Source organism: Pseudophryne corroboree, chromosome 6, assembly GCF_028390025.1.
Source record: "Pseudophryne corroboree isolate aPseCor3 chromosome 6, aPseCor3.hap2, whole genome shotgun sequence".
NCBI classification, from domain to species: domain Eukaryota; kingdom Metazoa; phylum Chordata; class Amphibia; order Anura; family Myobatrachidae; genus Pseudophryne; species Pseudophryne corroboree.
The window spans coordinates 247,148,874-247,171,288 of record NC_086449.1 but is presented as its reverse complement, the minus strand read 5'-3'; the positions used below and the strand labels follow the sequence as shown (position 1 = coordinate 247,171,288).

The window sequence follows — 22,415 nt, the reverse complement described above, 5'->3', positions numbered from 1 at the left end:
TCTTCCACTGTCGCTCGACAGTACATGAGAATTTTTTACGATATCTGGCGCAATTGGTGTGCCTAGTGTCGAAGTCAAAAATATTATAGCCACAAGCATCACGTGCAAACACCACATAGTGGCCTGCGTGCGCCTGCTTGTTCTGCCGTGCGTGCGCATACTCACACGTTGCGTATATTGGCTCACGAGGTCCTGCGTATTAGCGCGTAGTATGAGTAAATACGGTGGCATATGCATTCGCATGGAAAGGCCACAAAGACATATCTGATATTTAATCCACATAGTGCATAGTTTACACATAGCCTACACGCACCACACCAGCAAGTTACATTTACTTTGGAAGTATAACAACAGAGGGATTCAACTTTACAGTATATGAGGGGACAGAATTAGGTTAGGAGGTGGTGTTTGGTATCCAGCTGTACAGTATTTCAAGTTCAATATTCTGATTGCAGTTTGCAGAAAGTAGCATGCTCCTGCGCATAGATATGCGCAGGAGTACAATATTAATATCAACTGTATTTACTATACTCTTGATATTCGGCGGGAACCCAGTGGAAGACATCTGCAAGTGCACCTGGACCAGGCATCGCCCACCTATTCAAACTGACCTATGACTTCTCATGTACTGTAAATGACCAGCCCTTTAACCTATGGATGAAGAGATTACAGTTTCCTTTGTTTCATGCTTTGGACCATTGTATAAAAACCAAGCCTCCTGGCCGGGCTCAGTCTATTCTCTGAAGGTCATCTATACAGATTGACTGAGGACTGGAAACCGGGTGGCGCTGGCGAACAAACGTATGTATCATTGGTTGTAGCTTATTCTCTTGTGTTATTGTATTCATGTTGTAACCCCCTTTTAAGTAAATATTTGTTGCTGGGTTGGACCTCAACATTACATATACAATTGGTGTCGCATTTCCTTTCCTGTTAGGGGTTATAAAGTGTATTCCGCAACATGTACGCATTTCATAGGGGTTTTACACACACACACACACACACACACACACACACACACACTTAGCGGTCGCAGCGGCCTGAACATTTGTGCATTAAAGGTATTGCTTTTCTTTCCTGAAAGTTAATCAAACTTAACACTAGGTTGAGGTTTTAATCTGCGAGGCTGAATAGTGGTCAGTGGAGCAACAGAGTCAAGAGCAGAAGTAAGGGATGCATTGTATAGGCTTGTTCAGGGTATGAGAGAGAGAGAATAGGAGATATATCAGTACTGCGCTATTTGTTTGTTCACTCAAGTATGTTTATGTGTAAAAACTCTGAGGTTCAGAACCTTTATAGAGCAGTTCGGCAGCTAGACCCAGAGAATGGTCCTCTGGCAAAGAGAGCCTGTAGTTAGTAGATATACTTTAAATGGGAAAAGGGAAGACTACTGCACTAGAACATAATTATACATGGAAAATTGAAGCGAAAACCCCGTATCTTATTATATCTCATATATTTACGAGTAGGGGTGCTGCCACACAATATATTGTTGCCAATATATCTGAAGTTATTCACAGGGAAAGAAAAGAATTGGTCTAAGTGTGGCGCACTTTATAGAAAATGGATGCATAAAATATAACTTTTATTGATTTAATATTAGAAAGCCTATGGGGTATATGCAATTAGCGGCGAATCGCGGCAATTTTTCGTCCGTTTTTCAATTCGACAGTCTAATTTCGGCAAGTGGGTGCCGAAATTGACCATATGCAATAAAAAACGGATTCGACAGTCCCGCTGACGAAAAACGGCCGATTTGACGGATTTTGTTCCGTTTTTTTAAAAACGGGTAAAAACGGGAAAAAACTCGGAAAAAAATGGCGTGGGGTCCCCCCTCCAAAGCATAACCAGCCTCGGGCTCTTCGAGCTGGTCCTGGTTCTAAAAATCCGGGGGGGAAATGGACAGGGGATCCCCCGTATTTTTAAAACCAGCACCGTGCTCTGCGCCTGGTGCTGGTGCAAAAAATACGGGGGACAAAAAGAGTAGGGGTCCCCCGTATTTTTTACACCAGCATCGGGCTCCACTAGCTGGACAGATAATGCCACAGCCGGGGGTCACTTTTATACAGCGCCCTGCGGCCGTGGCATTAAATATCCAACTAGTCACCCCTGGCCGGGGTACCCTGGGGGAGTGGGGACCCCTTCAATCAAGGGGTCCCCCCAGCCACCCAAGGGCCAGGGGTGAAGCCCGAGGCTGTCCCCCCCATCCAAGGGCTGCGGATGGGAGGCTGATAGCCTTGAGAAAATGTAAAGAATATTGTTTTTTCCTGTAGTACTACAAGTCCCAGCAAGCCACCCCCGCAAGCTGGTACCTGGAGAACCACAAGTACCAGCATGCGGGAGAAAAACGGGCCCGCTGGTACCTGTAGTACTACTGTAAAAAAAATACCCAAATAAAAACAGGAGACACACACCTTGAGAGTAAAACTTTATTACACACCTGCCGACACACACATACTTACCTATGTTGACCCGCCGACTGCCACGTCTCCTGATCCGACGATCCGGGGTACCTGTGAATCAAATTATACTCACCTCAATCCAGTGTCCAGATATAAATCCTCGTACTTGGCAAAAAAAGAAAACGAACAACCGAACCAGCGGACTGAAAGGGGTCCCATGTTTACACATGAGACCCCTTTCCCCGAATGCCGGGACACCACGTGACTGCTGTCACCGAGGTCCCTTCAGCCAATCAGGAAGCGCTACTTCGTTGCACTCACCTGATTGGCTGTATGCGTTTGTGACCTCAGACAGCGCATCGCAAAGCCTCTCCATTACTTTCAATGGTGGGAACTTTGCGGGTAGCGGTGGGGTTACCCGCGGTCAGCCGCTGACCACGGGTGACCTCACCGCTGACGCAAAGTTCCCACCATTGAGTATAATAGAGAGGCTTTGCGAGGCGCTGTCTGACAGCTCAGACGTGCAGCCAATCAGCAGAGTGCCAGGACGTTGCGCTCGCTGATTGGCTGAAGGGACCTCGGTGACAGCAGTCACGTGGTGTCCCGGCATTCGGGGAAAGGGGTCTCATGTGTAAACATGGGACCCCTTTCAGTCCGCTGGTTCGGTTGTTCGTTTTCTTTTTTTGCCAAGTACGAGGCTTTATATCTGGACACTGGATTGAGGTGAGTATAATTTGATTCACAGGTACCCCGGATCGGCGGATCAGGAGACGTGGCAGTCGGCGGGTCAACATAGGTAAGTATGTGTGTGTCGGCAGGTGTGTAATAAAGTTTTACTCTCAAGGTGTGTGTCTCCTGTTTTTATTTGGGTATTTTTTTCCCAGTAGTACTACAGGTACCAGCGGGCCCGTTTTTCTCACGCATGCTGGTACTTGTGTTTCTCCAAGTACCAGCTTGCGGGGGAGGCTTGCTGGGACTTGTAGTACTACAGGAAAAAACAAAATTATTTTCATTTTCTCAAGGCTATCAGCCTCCCATCCGCAGCCCTTGGATGGGGGGGACAGCCTCGGGCTTCACCCCTGGCCCTTGGGTGGCTGGGGGGGGGACACCCCTTGATTGAAGGGGTCCCCACTCCCCCAGGGTACCCCGGCCAGGGGTGACTAGTTGGATATTTAATGCCACGGCCGCAGGGCGCTGTATAAAAGTGACCCCCGGCTGTGGCATTATCTGTCCAGCTAGTGGAGCCCGATGCTGGTGTAAAAACTACGGGGGACCCCTACTCTTTTTGTCCCCCGTATTTTTTGCACCAGCACCAGGCGCAGAGCCCGGTGCTGGTTTTAAAAATACGGGGGATCCCCTGTCCATTTTTCCCCGGATTTTTAGAACCAGGACCGGCTCGAAGAGCCCAAGGCTGGTTATACTTTGGAGGGGGGACCCCACGCCATTTTTTTCCGGGATTTTACCATTCCATCTATAAAAAATAAAAAAATAAAAATATTTTTAAAAATATATAAATAATACTTGTGCCTCCCAAAAAGACAAACCAAGTACCTAATCCCTTCTAATATAAATAGATATGCTATTACCAATAAAAAAAACACCCAAAAAAACATGTTTTAAATTTTTTTTATTAGATTCACCCACCAAAGTGTGGCGGATTGAAAATGACGAATTTACTGTCCAAAAGCACTGTTGTCGAATTTCCAAACTTCAATTGAATATACTTTGGTCGAATTGCCGCATTTGTACCATTGCAGAAAAGTCGAATTTGACAAATGTCGAATTTCAAAAAGTCGAATTTTGAAAGTCCGTTTTTTTGACGGAAAGTACTGAATTGCATTGTCGATTTCTTTGGGGGGCGAAAAAGTCCCATTTTTCGACAATTTCGGGAATTCGACCGCAATTGCATATACCCCTATAACTGTGAAATATTAAAACCAAAAACAACTACTGACAAAACACCATGTAAACATATATTGTTAAAAACACACACTGTGCCCAATGTGTCGTGCATACCATATATAGTCAATTTTTAGGTACTATGACCTCCAATATTAGTGTGTGTGTGTTGTCTTGATGAGTATTAATGTTAATAAAAGTATTTCTGTTAGTGAGTGTCTTATAGTGTACTCCTCCCAATGCCTAATTCATTACCAAGTGCTCAATAGTATACCTTCAAAAATACTATTGAGCAGTTAAATTGTATGATCTCAGTATTATCCCATAGGTATGTCTATTTATTCTGTATACCCAGTCAGGGTTAATTGAGTCAAAATTAACATATAGTATTTCCAAATGGTGCCTCACATAATAATAAGCATCACAAACATTTTCTTCTCTATCAAAGTAAACTGATAAACTGCTGCCTGGTATTTCCCTTCTATTCGAGTCAAATTCTGGCTGGATACTTGCAATCAGTGCGGTCAGCCTTGACAGTGAGAATCACTGTCCTATTGCGTGTTTATAACTACTAGTTGACACACATGTATCTGTTATTAATGCGATACACCTGCTCACACAATAGTAGTAGCAATTATATCTCATGACATACAGCTAATATGGTTATATTTGATACTGCAAATAGTATTATGCGTTATTTATGTTATCCTGTCAGCTTTTGAAGCATTCCCACCCAGATATCACGGGGTCTAATATCCCTCCTTATGTTAAATGAAAAGTATTCAAATTCCAATATTGATAGGTGCTTCACAGTTATTGCTGTTGATGTTATGCACACATTCAGTATTTCAACAAGAATCAGCGTACAGTAGTTCTCATATATACAGCTGTTATTAACGTACTCCGTCTATGTTTATATCCGCTTTGAAAATATTCGGATTCCAATATTAGTGGGTGCTCACGATTAGTACTGTTGGTATTATGCACGCATTCACTATTCCAACATAGATCAGCATACAGTAATTCTCATATATGCGACTGTTATTAGCGTGCTCCGCCTGTGTATATGTCCATTTTGTGTTATGGTATCATAATTAATTCATGGACTTTAAATCTCCAATATTAGTTAATATAATGGAGCTTAATTAATATAGCCCAAATGCTCACTATAATTAAGTGATAAAATAAATCTACCACACTGTTCCTACAACTTGTAGTTGAGACAGACTGGGGATTACGTCCGCATATATTGTACTATGTCAGTTTATAATGTCTGTAGCAAACTATACAAGTGCAGGGTTACACGTCGGAAGCTTCAAAAATATCCCTAATGCGGGGCAAAACTGTGAAGCTCTGAGCTGATACCATAAAACCTCAGTGTATTAAAAGTTCTCCTCGAGCTGGTAAAGTTCAAGCTGCAGTTTGTCCTAACTAATTATCTATAGCTGTGTGTCACAGGCTGTGCACAAAGGTAGTTACAGTATGTTTAAAGAGTATCACAGAGATTGTATAAATGTATCAAGTGAACAGACTGACTTCATGTCTAAATCTAGTGTAACATTGTTATTGTTTGGTTAGCTGTTAATTCACCTGCAACTTGGATTAGGCAGTGGTTAGTTTGTGCTAAGCCCTATTGGTATCACGGGGCATTCACATTTAGAGTACACTTTCACACATACATTATCATACTAAGACTCTTCCACACATATTAGGTATGCACACAATTATTGGTCACATTAGCACAGTGTGAATCGCCGACGCGCGTTTCACAGATAAAGTTTTTTCAGGGCTAACCAGAATGTCTCCAATAGCCCAGATTTAACATTACAGCGGCTCCAATCACGAGGCCGTTTCCCGGTCATGTGATTATTCTGTCCAATCCTGGAGCGAAATCTGTTACTAGTATTATGGTTGTGGATTGTCCGATCACGTGACATGCCTAGACCAATCAGGGGTTCCAAAGATCAATCACTAGGGATAGACACAACATTAATTCTATGTCTCTTACTGTGGACTCCGTTTTTAGTCACATGGTTTGCATGAGCCAATCAAGTAATGTTGCTCAGCTCACTAGTATTCGATCTAATAGGCTGTCATCTTTATTATACATATAGTTAAAAAAGGCAGAGAAAAAAAGAGGAATAGAGGGAACATATAGTTAGATCTCTTCCGATTATAAGGCAAATATCATAAATCTAAATGACTTAATACTCGTCATCATAAGTGACAACACATTTTAATGAAAGAAAGATCCAACCCTTGTATGTGCAGGTAAAAGATGTGCAAAAAACCCAAGTGCAAAAATATAAAACAATAAAACCGTGCTGTGCAGTGGCAAACATAATATAAGTGTTGGTGGTGTCCGTATACATTAAAGTCTATGTTAATGTTGTTATCTAAACTTGTGAAAACTGACAATTATTGAATAAATAAATAACGGATGACAATTACATAATCGTCACTAGTGATAAACAACGTGAAGCTGGAGCTGTCGGCTGCCTCAGCTTTATATGTGCATGAATTATTCATGATCCTTGTTCAAGTTCTTTGTGCAAGTGATATCCCATACCCCTACTATAAATTATATGATCTATTATTAATTCAATATATCACCGTGTCTTATTAATTAGTATATTCTTAATATTTATACAGGTTGAGTATCCCTTATCCAAAACGCTTGGGACCAGAGGTATTTTGGATATCGGATTTTTCCGTATTTTGGAATAATTGCATACCATAATGGATATCATGGCGATGGGACCCAAGTCTAAGCACAGAATGTATTTATGTTTCATATACACCTTATACACACAGCCTAAAGGTCATTTTAGACAATATTTTTAATAACTTTGTGCATTAAACAAAGTGTGTCTACATTCACACAATTCATTTATGTTTCATATACACCTTATACACACAGCCAGAAGGTCATTTAATACAATATTTTTAAGAACTTTGTGTATTAAACAAAGTTTGAGTACATTGAGCCATCAGAAAACAAAGGTTTCACTATCTCACTCTCAATCAAAAAAGTCCGTATTTCGGAATATTCCGTATTTTGGAATATTTGGATATGGGATACTCAACCTGTATATATATATTATCATTATATAGGTGCCCATCTAGTAAATCCTTAGTGATATAGATTTACAGGATGCCTTATATTTGTTCCTGTGATCTAAATTTTTGAATACATAAATACCCACTTATGAGTTTTAATTCCTTACTCAGAAAAAAGGGGCTAAAAATAAAATAACCCTCATATATTCAATAATCCCCACGTGGATGTTGTCTTATCCTACCCTGAGGTCCCATTTCCTTCACCAGAACAGGTTTTGTTCAGTGTTCATCCAAATAGTGGTAAGTTAATCATCATGGTCTGTGTTGTCCCCTATGTTCTATATGTCTCATCATCCTCACTAATTCCTAATATTGCCTATACTCTTACTTTTTTCAGATTCCAGAGTCCACGCTCAGAGGTAAGTACTATTGAATGTATTACTCATTGGGTATTGGACTTAATATCACTTATAAGGATATTTTAGGTATGTCCATGGCCTAGTTATCAGGTTTAAGTTCTAACTTTCTTTATTGTTCACTGGTCATATTGTGTATACCTAATTCATTTTCTACACAATATGTGTAGAGATGGATTATTAGGTTGGAACAGGCATAACCGATGACTTTCTCGTGTGAATATTCTATTTTCAACCAGTCCATTGACTGATACTTCTCTCATACGTATAGTGGAGAACGTTTTGTCCATTTATTCTTATTCACTGTCGGTAATGGCAGAAAAGTTCAAGGAAGAATTCCTTCATAGGCTGAATATTGGTGTAATGCTCATAAAAAGTACCTAAAGGAATGGCAGGTAACTATTAGATTCATTTAGTCCCAGCGGATGCATACTATCTATGAGGAAGATTAATTTAGTCTCCAATTTCAGTTGGATACTCTGCAGGACAAAGGCTTTCAACCCCCCAGCTTCACCGTCATGATGTTGTAAGAAGTGTTTAGCCACTGGTGTCAGTCTTGAAACGTCTTGCATCTTGTTTCGCATTTTTGATGCTATTGGCATGCTCCAAGATACGTACCTTGAGTGGTCGTATGGTTTTGCTGGGTAACACCTGTCTCAGGGTCTCATCAGTTAGTAAAGTGGACCAGTGTTTCTGCAGAATTCCATTGATTCTCTTCCATTGTGGGCTGAAAGTGCCAACATATCGAACTGGTTCATCTTTCTGAGGTCTCTTTTTAGGGGTCAGTAGGGATTCTCTCGTATAGGTTTCAACGCTTTTGACAGCGGATTTAATACTCTTATTACTGTACCCTCTTCTCTTTAGGCTAAACAGTTACCCAGCAAGGTGCAAAGCAGTTGGAAGAGGTCAAAAAATCTACGTGATTTAGTAGTTCGGAGCCACCTTTCGACCCCTACCAGACAACTGCATAATAAAAAAGGATTCTATCAGTGCGACCGATGCAAGGCATGTAAGTACAAGATCTCCAAGCAATCGTATAGAGATAAATTTGGTAAAAAATGGACTATACAGAATTATATATGAGAACTACTGTACGCTGATTCTTGTTGGAATACTGAATGTGTGCATAACATCAACAGCAATAACTGTGAAGCACCTATCAATATTGGAATTTGAATACTTTTCATTTAACATAAGGAGAGATATTAGACCCCGTGATATCTGGGTGGGAATGCTTCAAAAGCTGACAGGATAACATAAATAACGCATAATACTATTTGCAGTATCAAATATAACCATATTAGCTGTATGTCATGAGATATAATTGCTACTACTATTGTGTGAGCAGGTGTATCGCATTAATAACAGATACATGTGTGTCAACTAGTAGTTATAAACACGCAATAGGACAGTGATTCTCACTGTCAAGGCTGACAGCACTGATTGCAAGTATCCAGCCAGAATATGACTCGAATAGAGGGGAAATACTAGGCAGCAGTTTATCAGTTTACTTTGACAGAGAAGAAAATGTTTGTGATGCTTATTATTATGTGAGGCACCATTTGGAAATACTATATGTTAATTTTGACTCAATTAACCCTGACTGGGTATACAGAATAAATAGACATACCTATGGGATAATACTGAGATCATACAATTTAACTGCTCAATAGTATTTTTGAAGGTATACTATTGAGCACTTGGTAATGAATTAGGCATTGGGAGGAGTACACTATAAGACACTCACTAACAGAAATACTTTTATTAACATTAATACTCATCAAGACAACACACACACACTAATATTGGAGGTCATAGTACCTAAAAATTGACTATATATGGTATGCACGACACATTGGGCACAGTGTGTGTTTTTAACAATATATGTTTACATGGTGTTTTGTCAGTAGTTGTTTTTAATTTTAATATTTCACAGTTATAGGCTTTCTAATATTAAATCAATAAAAGTTATATTTTATGCATCCATTTTCTATAAAGTGCGCCACACTTAGACCAATTCTTTTCTTTCCCTGTGAATAAAGTTAGTAGATATAGAAAGGTTTCTCAAGGGGCGCCTAGTCTTATAGTTAGTAATTGAAACCTTTTTTAGGGGTGTTTAAACTTTTATAGTGGTAATGGAGATAGCAGTCCTGTACTTTATATCCTGATCATTATGTACAATCAAATAAAAACTTTTCTTAAAAACATACAACAATTTATTAAAATGTTTTAAACATTTATAGCAATAAAACAATACGGTTGAGATGGGAAATTCCCCTATTTCAATTTGGCTTATATAATCTAATTCTTTAGAACATTGTGTTTCCTGTAAGGATGTCACCCTATGAGGGTATATAAGTTTTTATTTGATTGTACTCAATGATCAGATTATAAAGTACAGAACTGCTATCTCCATTACCACTATAAAGGTTTAAACACTCCTAAAAATAAGAATTTACTCACCGGTAATTCTATTTCTCGTAGTCCGTAGTGAATGCTGGGGACTCCGTCAGGACCATGGGGAATAGCGGCTCCGCAGGAGACAGGGCACAAAATTTAAAAGTTTGACCACTAGGTGGTGTGTACTGGCTCCTCCCCCTATGACCCTCCTCCAAGCCTCAGTTAGGATACTGTGCCCGGACGAGCGTACACAATAAGGAAGGATTTTGAATCCCGGGTAAGACTCATACCAGCCACACCAATCACACCGTACAACTTGTGATCTGAACCCAGTTAACAGTATGATAACGTAGGAGCCTCTGAAAAGATGGCTCACAACAATAAACAACCCGATTTTTTTGTAACAATAACTATGTACAAGTATTGCAGACAATCCGCACTTGGGATGGGCGCCCAGCATCCACTACGGACTACGAGAAATAGAATTACCGGTGAGTAAATTCTTATTTTCTCAGACGTCCTAGTGGATGCTGGGGACTCCGTCAGGACCATGGGGATTATACCAAAGCTCCCAAACGGGCGGGAGAGTGCGGATGACTCTGCAGCACCGAATGAGAGAACTCCAGGTCCTCCTTAGCCAGGGTATCAAATTTGTAGAATTTTACAAACGTGTTCTCCCCTGACCACGTAGCTGCTCGGCAGAGTTGTAATGCCGAGACCCCTCGGGCAGCCGCCCAAGATGAGCCCACCTTCCTTGTGGAGTGGGCATTGACAGATTTAGGCTGTGGCAGGCCTGCCACAGAATGTGCCAGTTGAATTGTGCTACAAATCCAACGAGCAATCGTCTGCTTAGAAGCAGGAGCACCCAGCTTGTTGGGTGCATACAGTATAAACAGCGAGTCAGATTTTCTGACTCCAGCCGTCCTTGAAATATATATTTTCAATGCTCTGACAACGTCCAGCAACTTGGAATCCTCCAAATCGCTAGTAGCCGCAGGCACCACAATAGGCTGGTTCAGGTGAAACGCTGATACCACCTTAGGCAGAAAATGAGGACGCGTCCTCAATTCTGCCCTGTCCGTATGGAAAATCAGATATGGGCTTTTATACGATAAAGCCGCCAATTCCGACACTCTCCTGGCTGAAGCCAGGGCCTTTCACAAAAGTCTGGACTTCAGGAACTGAAGCCAGGCCCTCATTCCGAGTTGATCGGTCGCAAGGCGAATTTAGCAGAGTTACACACGCTAAGCCGCCGCCTACTGGGAGTGTATCTTAGCATCTTAAAATTGCGACCGATGTATTCGCAATATTGCGATCACAAACTACTTAGCAGTTTTAGAGTAGCTCCACACTTACTCTGCCTGTGCGATCAGTTCAGTGCTTGTCGTTCCTGGTTTGACGTCACAAACACACCCAGCGTTCGCCCAACCACTCCCCCGTTTCTCCGGCCACTCCTGCGTTTTTTCCGGAAACGGTAGCGTTTTCAGCCACACGCCCATAAAACGCCGTGTTTCCGCCCAGTAACACCCATTTCCTGTCAATCACATTACGATCGCCGGAGCGATGAAAAAGCCGTGAGTAAAAATACTTTCTTCATAGCAAAGATACTTGGCGCAGTCGCAGTGCGAATATTGCGCATGCGCACTAAGCGGAATTTCACTGCGATGCGATGAAAAATACCGAGCGAACGACTCGGAATGAGGGCCTCAATTCTTTCTGGAAGAAAATCGACAGGGCCGAAATTTGAACCTTAATGGACCCTAATTTGAGGCCCATAGATAATCCTGTTTGCAGGAAATGTAGGAATCGACCCAGTTGAAATTCCTCTGTCGGGGCCTTCCTGGCCTCACACCATGCAACATATTTTCTCCAAATGCGGTGATAATGTTGTGCAGTCACCTCCTTCCTGGCTTTGACCAGGGTAGGGATGACCTCTTCCGGAATGCCTTTTTCCCTTAGGATCCGTAGTTCAACCGCCATGCCGTCAAACGCAGCCGCGGTAAGTCTTGGAATAGACACGGTCCCTGCTGAAGCAGATCCCTTCTTAGAGGTAGAGGCCACGGATCTTCCATGAGCATCTCCTGAAGTTCCGGGTACCAAGTCCTTCTTGGCCAGTCCGGAGCCACTAGTATTGTTCTTACTCCCCTTTGCCGTATAATTCTCAGTACCTTGGGTATGAGAGGCAGAGGAGGGAACACATACACTGACTGGTACACCCATGGTGTTACCAGAGCGTCCACAGCTATTGCCTGAGGGTCTCTTGACCTGGCGCAATACCTGTCCAGTTTTTTGTTGAGGCGGGACGCCATCATGTCCACCATTGGTCTTTCCCAATGGACTACAATCATGTGGAAGACTTCTGGATGAAGTCCCCACTCTCCCGGGTGAAGATCGTGTCTGCTGAGGAAGTCTGCTTCCCAGTTGTCCACTCCCGGGATGAACACTGCTGACAGTGCTATCACATGATTTTCCGCCCAGCGAAGAATCCTTGCAGCTTCTGCCATTGCCCTCCTGCTTCTTGTGCCGCCCTGTCTGTTTACGTGGGCGACTGCCGTGATGTTGTCCGACTGGATCAACACCGGCTGACCCTGAAGCAGAGGTTTTGCCAGGCTTAGAGCATTGTAGATTGCTCTTAGTTCCAGTATATTTATGTGAAGAGACGTTTCCAGGCTTGACCACACGCCCTGGAAGTTTCTTCCTTGTGTGACCGCTCCCCAGCCTCTCAGGCTGGCATCCGTGGTCACTAGGACCCAGTTCTGTATGCCGAATCTGCGGCCCTCTAACCGATGAGCACTCTGCAACCACCATAGCAGAGAGACCCTTGTCCTTGTCGACAATTTTATCCGCTGATGCATCTGCAGATGCGATCCGGACCATTTGTCTAGCAGATCCCACTGAAAAATTCGTGCATGGAATCTGCCGAATGGAATCGCTTCGTAAGAAGCTACCATTTTTCCCAGGACTCTTGTGCATTGATGCACAGACACTGTCCCTGGTTTTAGGAGGTTCCTGACGAGTTCGGATAACTCCCTGGCTTTCTCCTCCGGAAGAAATACCTTTTTCTGAACAGTGTCCAGAATCATCCCTAGGAACAGCAGACGTGTCGTCGGGATCAGTTGTGATTTTGGAAAATTCAGAATCCACCCGTGCTGTTGGAGCACTACTTGAGTTAGTGCTACTCCGACCTCCAGCTGTTCTCTGGATCTTGCCCTTATCAGGAGATCGTCCAAGTAAGGGATAATTAATACGCCTTCTCTTCGAAGAAGGATCATCATTTCGGCCATTACCTTGGTAAAGACCCTGGGTGCCGTGGACAATCCAAACGGCAGCGTCTGAAACTGATAATGACAGTTTTGTACCACGAACCTGAGGTACCCTTGGTGTGAAGGGCAAATTGGGACATGAAGGTAAGCATCCTTGATGTCCAAGGACACCATAAAATCCCCTTCTTCCAGATTCGCTATCACTGCTCTGAGTGACTCCATCTTGAACTTGAATTTTTGTATGTACAGGTTCAGAGATTTCAGATTTAGAATAGGTCTTACCGAGCCGTCCGGCTTCGGTACCACAAATAGCGTGGAGTAATACCCCTTTCCCTGTTGTAGAAGGGGTACCTTGATTATCACCTGCTGAGAATACAGCTTGTGAATGGCTTCCAATACCGTCGCCCTGTCTGAGGGAGACGTTGGCAAAGCAGATTTTAGGAACCGGCGAGGGGGAGATTTCTCGAATTCCAACCTGTAACCCTGAGATACTACCTGCAGGATCCAGGGGTCCACCTGCGAGTGAGCCCACTGTGCGCTGAAATTCTTGAGGCGACCCCCCACCGCCCCTGAGTCCGCTTGTAAGGTCCCAGCGTCATGCTGAGGCCTTTGCAGAAGCCGGGGAGGACTTCTGCTCCTGGGAAGGGGCTGCTTGCTGCAGTCTCTTACCCTTTCCTTTGCCTCGGGGCAAATATGAATGTCCTTTTGCTCGCTTGTTCTTATAGGAACGAAAGGACTGCGGCTGAAAGGACTGCTTCTTTTTCTGCTGGGAGGGGACTTGAGGTAAAAAGGTGGACTTCCCGGCTGTTGCCGTGGCTACCAAATCCGATAGACCGACCCCAAATAATTCCTCCCCTTTATACGGCAATACTTCCATATGCCGTTTGGAATCCGCATCGCCTGACCACTGTCGTGTCCATAGACTTCTTCTGGCAGATATGGACATCGCACTTACTCTTGATGCCAGAGTGCAGATATCCCTCTGTGCATCTCGCATATAAAGGAATGCATCCTTTAATTGCTCTATAGTCAATAAAATACTGTCCCTATCCAGGGTATCAATATTTTCAGTCAGGGAATCCGACCAAGCCACCCCAGCACTGCACATCCAGGCTGAGGCGATTGCTGGTCGCAGTATAACACGAGTATGTGTGCATATACTTTTTAGAGTATTTTCCAGCCTCCTATCAGCTGGATCCTTGAGGGCGGCCGTATCAGGAGACGGTAACGCCACTTGTTTGGATAAACGTGTGAGCGCCTTGTCCACCCTAGGGGGTGTTTCCCAGCGCGCCCTAACCTCTGGCGGGAAAGGGTATAACGCCAATAACTTCTTTGAAATTAGCAGTTTTTTATCAGGGGTAACCCACGCTTCATCACACACGTCATTCAATTCCTCTGATTCAGGAAAAACTACAGGTAGTTTTTTCAGACCCCACATAATACCCCTTTTTGTGGTACTTGCAGTATCAGAGATATGCAAAGCCTCCTTCATTGCCGTGATCATATAACGTGTGGCCCTACTGGAAAATACGTTCGTTTCTTCACCGTCGACACTAGATTCGGTGTCCGTGTCTGGGTCTGTGTCGACCGACTGAGGCAAAGGGCGTTTTACAGCCCCTGACGGTGTTTGGGACGCCTGTACAGGTACTAACTGGTTTGCCGGTCGTCTCATGTTGTCAACTTTTGCAGCGTGCTGACATTATCACGTAATTCCATAAACAAAGCCATCCATTCCGGTGTCGACTCCCTAGGGGGTGACATCACCATTACCGGCAATTGCTCCGCCTCCACACCAACATCGTCCTCATACATGTCGACACACACGTACCGACACACAGCAGACACACAGGGAATGCTCTGATAGAAGACAGGACCCCACTAGCCCTTTGGGGAGACAGAGGGAGAGTTTGCCAGCACACACCAAAGCGCTATAATTATATAGGAACAACCTTATATAAGTGTTGTTTCCTTATAGCTGCTTAAATATATATAATATCGCCAAAAAATGCCCCCCCTCTCTGTTTTTTACCCTGTTTCTGTAGTGCAGTGCAGGGGAGAGCCTGGGAGCCTTCCTAGCAGCGGAGCTGTGTAGGAAAATGGCGCTGTGTGCTGAGGAGATAGGCCCCGCCCCTTATTCCGGCGGGCTCTTCTCCCGGTTTTTCTGAGACCTGGCAGGGGTGAAATACATCCATATAGCCTCATGGACTATATGTGATGTATTCTTTTTAGCCAGAAAGGTATTAACATTGCTGCCCAGGGCGCCCCCCCCAGCGCCCTCAGTGACCGCCGGTGTGAAGTGTGCCTGAGCGCAATGGCGCACAGCTGCAGTGCTGTGCGTTACCTCATGAAGACTGAAAAGCCTTCAGCCGCCGGTTTCTGGACCTCTTCTTACTTCGGCATCTGCAAGGGGGTCGGCGGCGCGGCTACGGTGACCCATCCAGGCTGTACCTGTGATCGTCCCTCTGGAGCTAGTGTCCAGTAGCCTAAGAAGCAAATCCATCCTGCACGCAGGTGAGTTCACTTCTTCTCCCCTAGGTCCCTCGTTGCAGTGAGCCTGTTGCCAGCAGGACTCACTGAAAATAATAAAACTATCAAAACTTTTACTCTAAGCAGCTCTTTATGAGAGCCACCTAGATTGCACCCTGCTCGGACGGGCACAAAAACCTAACTGAGGCTTGGAGGAGGGTCATAGGGGGAGGAGCCAGTACACACCACCTAGTGGTCAAACTTTTAAATTTTGTGCCCTGTCTCCTGCGGAGCCGCTATTCCCCATGGTCCTGACGGAGTCCCCAGCATCCACTAGGACGTCAGAGAAAAAGGTTTAAATTACTAACTATAAGACTAGGCACCCCTTGAGAAACCTTTCTATATATTTTTTTATTTAAAATTCCTAAACCAACAAAACAAATGCCCAAAAATTCTTGTTTACTATGTGATTAACTATGTCATATAATAACATATACAGGCATACTCAACCTGTATTAATTGCTTCCCAGGAGAAAGATACAACTCACAGAGTCAGAGCTCTAAAGAGTAAACTTCTAATACAGAGACCTTTCCACCTTTCCTCTATCTGAGAATATCTGTTACTTTATATCTGTAATTGTAAATACTCAATTACTCACAAGAAAATAATCCCGGTAAAATTCTGGCAGCTCCATACTGATAATATCATCATCCAGTGGGAGGAGATAAAAGAACCATTCATCAGTGGTCACATCTATGTACAGATATAAAATGGAGAAGATGTAATGAGAATTAGATGGCAAATGTTTCATTATCAGGGTGCCTACTTCGCTAGTTTTCACATTTTAATTTCGCCTAGATCGATAAAAAAAAAAAAAAAACAACGTTAAGGGCACAGTCATCCTCTCGTTATCTAAGCCAGTTTAACGATAAGGAAAGAGTCAATATAGGCCACAAAATATGTAGTAGCTACTAGGTATCTAAAACTTCATATACTTCTCTTATATATCAAAAACAACTCCTAGGGGGAAATGTATCAAATCATGAAGACAGATAAAGTGGAGATAGATAAAGTACCAAACAATCAGCGTATAAATGCCAATTTACAGGCTGTTAGGTAAATGTATTATAGCGGCACGCATCGTGGCGCTATAACACTTCCTGCTTTGCCTCATTACCGAGGCGAAGCAGAAGGGACATCGACAAGATGTATTAACATTAGCGAAAGCTCCCCCCTCCGGCGATGTTCCCACAGCACATCAGCTCAGAGCTGTGTTACTCAGCCGGCCGATAGTGTCGCAGGTGATCCAATGCTGCATTCTAGGAAGCAGCACTGGAACACATAAGCATGCAGGAAGTGTCTACTTATACCAGGCGCCTCCTGCTGCATTACTATATGAAAGCAGCAGCTATGCTTTCTGCAACCACATCTGAATCTTTGATCAAAAGTTATTGGTCAATAACGCCATGAGACTATCCTACCATTCACCAAACTGTGGTGGACATTGCTCAGTTGAGGATATTTAGAGGGTAGCCCTTTAAAAAGAAAAATAGAAAAATGTTTATATCTAATATGGAATTTATCACCGGTCTCCAGAACAACATGGCGATCAGGATTCACGTGGTCTGGTCTTCTTGGTATACATTCCAAAACACGCCCCTTCCTGGACTCTGCTGAATGTGAACTTCTCTCATCTACATTCCCTTTCTTAAGGGGGGTACACACGGAGCGATCAGTGCTTAAATTCTAAGCAACCTGACTAGATTGCTTAAAAGTTAAGCACGGATCTCTCCGTGTGTATGCCCATAGCGATCTGCGGCCCCGTGCGTCGCTATCACCGGTGCTAGATTGGCCTGCATGCAGGCACAATATAGCACATCGCTCATGTCACCGTGAAATGAGCGGCCACCACCCCCCCTCGCTCAGCACACATCACGCTGAGTGCTGAGCGGGGGAGAGATGTGTGCTGAGCGTTCGAGCTAGATCGCTCAGCACACATCTCTGGGGAAATATCCCCTCCCCATGTGTACGGGGCTTTATGTTACTTTCTTCTCCCTTTTTTTCTCAGAATCAGCTTTATTGGCCAGATATAATTGCGTATACTAGGAATTTGTCTTCGGTTTGCTATACAACAGCCTAGTGGGTAACAGATAAGCAGATGGGGGGAGGGAGAGGGACAAGTAAAGTCATACAAATAGGTATACCGTAGGGACACAATATATCACTCAAATCATATTCCTTATCTCTTCTTTCTCTCTCAGCCTAGGCCCGTGCTCTATAACTTCTTGGTTACTTTTTTCTTTATGCCTCCCTTCCCTTATCCTATTTCTCTCCTTTCTTTCTCTCTGCAACCCCCACCCTCAAGCTTCTTTTGTGACTGGCATTTCGTACTTCCAGCCCTAGTTCCCTATCCTATACAGCTTCTGCCTGCTGCCATATCATACCTGCTCCATTCCAAGGGCTCCTTTGTGAGTTTCATAGCTGTTTTCCCCACTTCCATCTCCTTGCAACTCAACTACACAGCGGTTCTTGCCAGTCACCCCCACCTTATCAACGTTTAGGCCAATATATGTATCTTTATTTTGTTTGCCTCTTGAGATCTTGCCTACGGAAATATGCTTTGTATTGCATTCTGTTTTTTAAACTGTTAAACCTTTAATAAAAACGTTACACTTAAAAAAAACAACAAATAGAATAAGAAATAAAAATATTTTGAAGAATATGGCTATTTGTGCAGAAAACGTATACTCGTGTGTTTTACTGAAAAAACACACAGGAAAATGAAGTGAAAGCATTGCTATCTTATGGAGAAACAGGACTTGACAACAGTTACAACGACTTCAATTATTCTTAAACGGAATACAAATTAGCCGATATTTTTCTAAAACAGCTCTTACCGCCGTATATTCCTTCCTGCTCCAGGATCATGTCACATGTATAGAACTGAGAACAGAGACAATTATACATGGTGCTACAATCAGTAAATAACTATACAATGTTAGAGCAAGTAAGTGTACAATGGTATGAAGTCACGATACAGACGGTCGTGATCCCGGCGGTCTGCATACAGACGCCGGGATTCAGGCTGCCAGAATGCCGGCAGGGTGCCGAGGGCTATTCCCATTCATGGGTATCCACGACACCCGTACAGTGGGAATAGAACCTTTTGGTGAGTACAGTGGGAATAGAACCTTTGGTGAGCGCAGTGAGCCAAAAAGGTACTCCGTTGCGCTCGCCCCCCTGCCGGCATTCTGGCAGCCGGGATCCCAGCGTCGCTATGCTGACCGCGGGGATCCTGACCACTGGTATCCCATACTCAACGCGTGTACAAGAGCCCACACTCACTTTCTGAGGACTAAAGATGATCTTATACTTCCTGCTCACTCCAGCTTTCTTATCTGCATTGACAATGCCTGTAACAAAAGGAAACCATAAAGTACAATACATAATAGAGTTGGCTATGTATGGCATAATCTAATAGACATCAGATTCGCAGTGCATTCTATTATAACTGAATGAGAGGGTACATGTTACATTTAAGCACTAGTCTGACTAGTAATAAAAGCATAGAGACCTTAGGATGTAATTTAGAAGCAACAGAACACAGAAAGGGATTTGTTCTGTAAAGATTTAAAGTACAGAAGAGCTGCAGAGTATATCTACTGACAGAACTAAATCTTTAGCAATAGTTGCTGGGTGCTTGCACTAATTTAATATGCAAATTGCAGAAAATAAGATTTTACTCACCGGTAAATCTATTTCTCGTAGTCCGTAGTGGATGCTGGGAACTCCGAAAGGACCATGGGGAATAGCGGGCTCCGAAGGAGGCTGGGCACTCTAGAAAGATTTATGACTACCTGGTGTGCACTGGCTCCTCCCACTATGACCCTCCTCCAAGCCTCAGTTAGGACACTGTGCCCGGACGAGCTGACATAATAAGGAAGGATTTTGAATCCCGGGTAAGACTCATACCAGCTACACCAATCACACCGTACAACTCGTCATACTATATCCAGTTTGACAGTATGAAAACAACTGAGCCTCTCAACAGATGGCTCAACAATAACCCTTTAGTTAGCAATAACTATTTACAAGTATTGCAGACAATCCGCACTTGGGATGGGCGCCCAGCATCCACTACGGACTACGAGAAATAGATTTACCGGTGAGTAAAATCTTATTTTCTCTGACGTCCTAGTGGATGCTGGGAACTCCGAAAGGACCATGGGGATTATACCAAAGCTCCCAAACGGGCGGGAGAGTGCAGATGACTCTGCAGCACCGAATGAGAGAACTCCAGGTCCTCCTCAGCCAGGGTATCAAATTTGTAGAATTTTGCAAACGTGTTTGCCCCTGACCAAGTAGCAGCTCGGCAAAGTTGTAAAGCCGAGACCCCTCGGGCAGCCGCCCAAGATGAGCCCACCTTCCCTGTGGAATGGGCTTTCACTGATTTAGGATGCGGCAGTCCAGCCGCAGAATGCGCCTGCTGAATCGTGTCACAGATCCAGCGAGCGATAGTCTGCTTAGAAGCAGGAGCACCCAGCCTGTTGGGTGCATACAGGATAAATAGCGAGTCAATTTTCTTGACTCTAGCCGTCCTGGAAACATAATTTTTCAAGGCCCTGACTACGTCCAGTAACTTGGAATCCTCCAAGTCCCTAGTAGCCGCAGGCACCACAATAGGATGGTTCAAGTGAAAAACTGATACCACCTTAGGGAGAAACTGGGGACGAGTCCTCAATTCTGCCCTATCCATATGGTAAATCAGATAAGGACTTTTAAATGACAAAGCCGTCAATTGTGATACACGCCTGGCCGAAGCCAAGGCCAATAACATGACCACTTTCCGCGTGAGATATTTTAGATCCACGGTTTTTAGTGGTTCAAACCAATGTGATTTTAAGAAACTCAACACCACGTTGAGATCCCAAGGTGCCACTGGAGGCACAACCGGGGGCTGAATATGCAGCACTCCTTTCACAATGTCTGAACTTCAGGTACTGAAGCTAATTCTTTCTGGAAGAAAATCGACAGAGCCGAGATCTGTATCTTAATGGAGCCTAATTTTAGGCCCATAGACACTCCTGCTTGTAGGAAATGCAGAAATCGACCTAGTTGAAATTCCTCTGTTGGGGCCTTTCGTGGCCTCACACCAAGCAACATATTTCCGCCATATGCGGTGATAATGTTTTGCAGTTACATCTTTCCTGGCTTGAATCAGCGTAGGAATGACTTCCTCCGGAATGCCCTTTTCCTTTAGGATCCGGCGTTCAACCGCCATGCCATCAAAACGTAGCCGCGGTAAGTCTTGGAACAGACAGGGCCCCTGCTGCAGCAGGTCCTGTCTGAGCGGCAGAGGCCATGGGTCCTCTGATATAATTTCTTGAAGTTCTGGGTACCAGGCTCTTCTTGGCCAATCCGGATCCACGAGTATCGTTCTTACTCCTCGCCTTCTTATTATTCTCAGTACCTTTGGTATGAGAGGCAGAGGGGGGGAACACATAAACCGACTGGTACACCCACGGTGTTACCAGAGCGTCCACAGCTATCGCCTGAAGGTCCCTTGACCTGGCGCAATATCTTTTATAGCTTTTTGTTGAGGCGGGACGCCTTCATGTCCACCTGTGGCCTTTCCCAATGGTGTACAATCCTTTGGAAGACTTCTGGATGAAGTCCCCACTCTCTCGGGTGGAAGTCGTGTCTGCTGAGAAGATCTGCTTCCCAGTTGTCCACTCCGGGAATGAACACTGCTGACAGTGCTAACACATGATTTTCCGCCCATCGGAGAATCCTTGTGGCTTCTGCCATCGCCATCCTGCTTCTTGTGCCGCCCTGTTGGTTTACATGGGCGACTGCCGTGATGTTGTCTGATTGGATCAGGACCGGCCGGTTTTGAAGCAGAGGCCTTGCCTGACTCAGGGCATTGTAAATGGCCCTCAGTTCCAGAATATTTATGTAGGGAAGTCACCTGACTTGACCAAAGTCCCTGGAAGCTTCTTCCCTGTGTGACTGCCCCCCAGCCTCAAAGGCTGGCATACATGGTCACTAGGACCTAGTCCTGTATGTCGAACCTGCGGCCCTCTTGAAGATGGGCACTCTGCAGCCACTACAGTAGAGATACCCTGGTCCTTGGAGACAGGGTTATCAGTCGATGCATCTGAAGATGTGATCCGGACCACTTGTCTAACAGGTCCCCCTGAAAAGTTCTTGCATGGAACCTGCCGGATGGGATTGCTTCGTAGGAAGCTATAATTTTTCCCAGGACTCGCGTGCAATGATGCACCGATAACTGTTTTGGCTTCAGGAGGTCTCTGACTAGAGATGACAGCTCCTTGGCTTCCTCCTCCGGGAGAAACACTTATTTCTGGTCTGTGTCCAGAACCATCCCCAGGAACAGTAGGCGTGTCGTAGGAAATAGCTGTGTCTTTGGACTGTTTAGAATCCAACCGTGCTGTTGTAGCACTTTCCAAAATAGTGCTACCCCGACTAGCAACTGCTCCTTGGACCT

The 22,415-nt window shown here is 44.2% G+C and overlaps 1 protein-coding gene across 3 annotated transcripts in view; it reads right to left on the bottom strand.

The window, feature by feature from the left end:
• Positions 1-22,415, bottom strand: part of VPS33B (VPS33B late endosome and lysosome associated) — a 252,332-nt gene that overhangs the window by 98,788 nt on the left and 131,129 nt on the right. For all 3 annotated transcript variants that reach the window (XM_063925840.1, XM_063925839.1, XM_063925841.1), the window contains exons 6-8: positions 19,253-19,320; positions 18,805-18,850; positions 16,566-16,660 (exon numbers count right to left, since the gene is read on the bottom strand). In XM_063925840.1, coding sequence (XP_063781910.1) covers positions 16,566-16,660; positions 18,805-18,850; positions 19,253-19,320 — 209 coding nt within the window. The remainder of the gene's footprint in view (positions 1-16,565; positions 16,661-18,804; positions 18,851-19,252; positions 19,321-22,415) is intronic.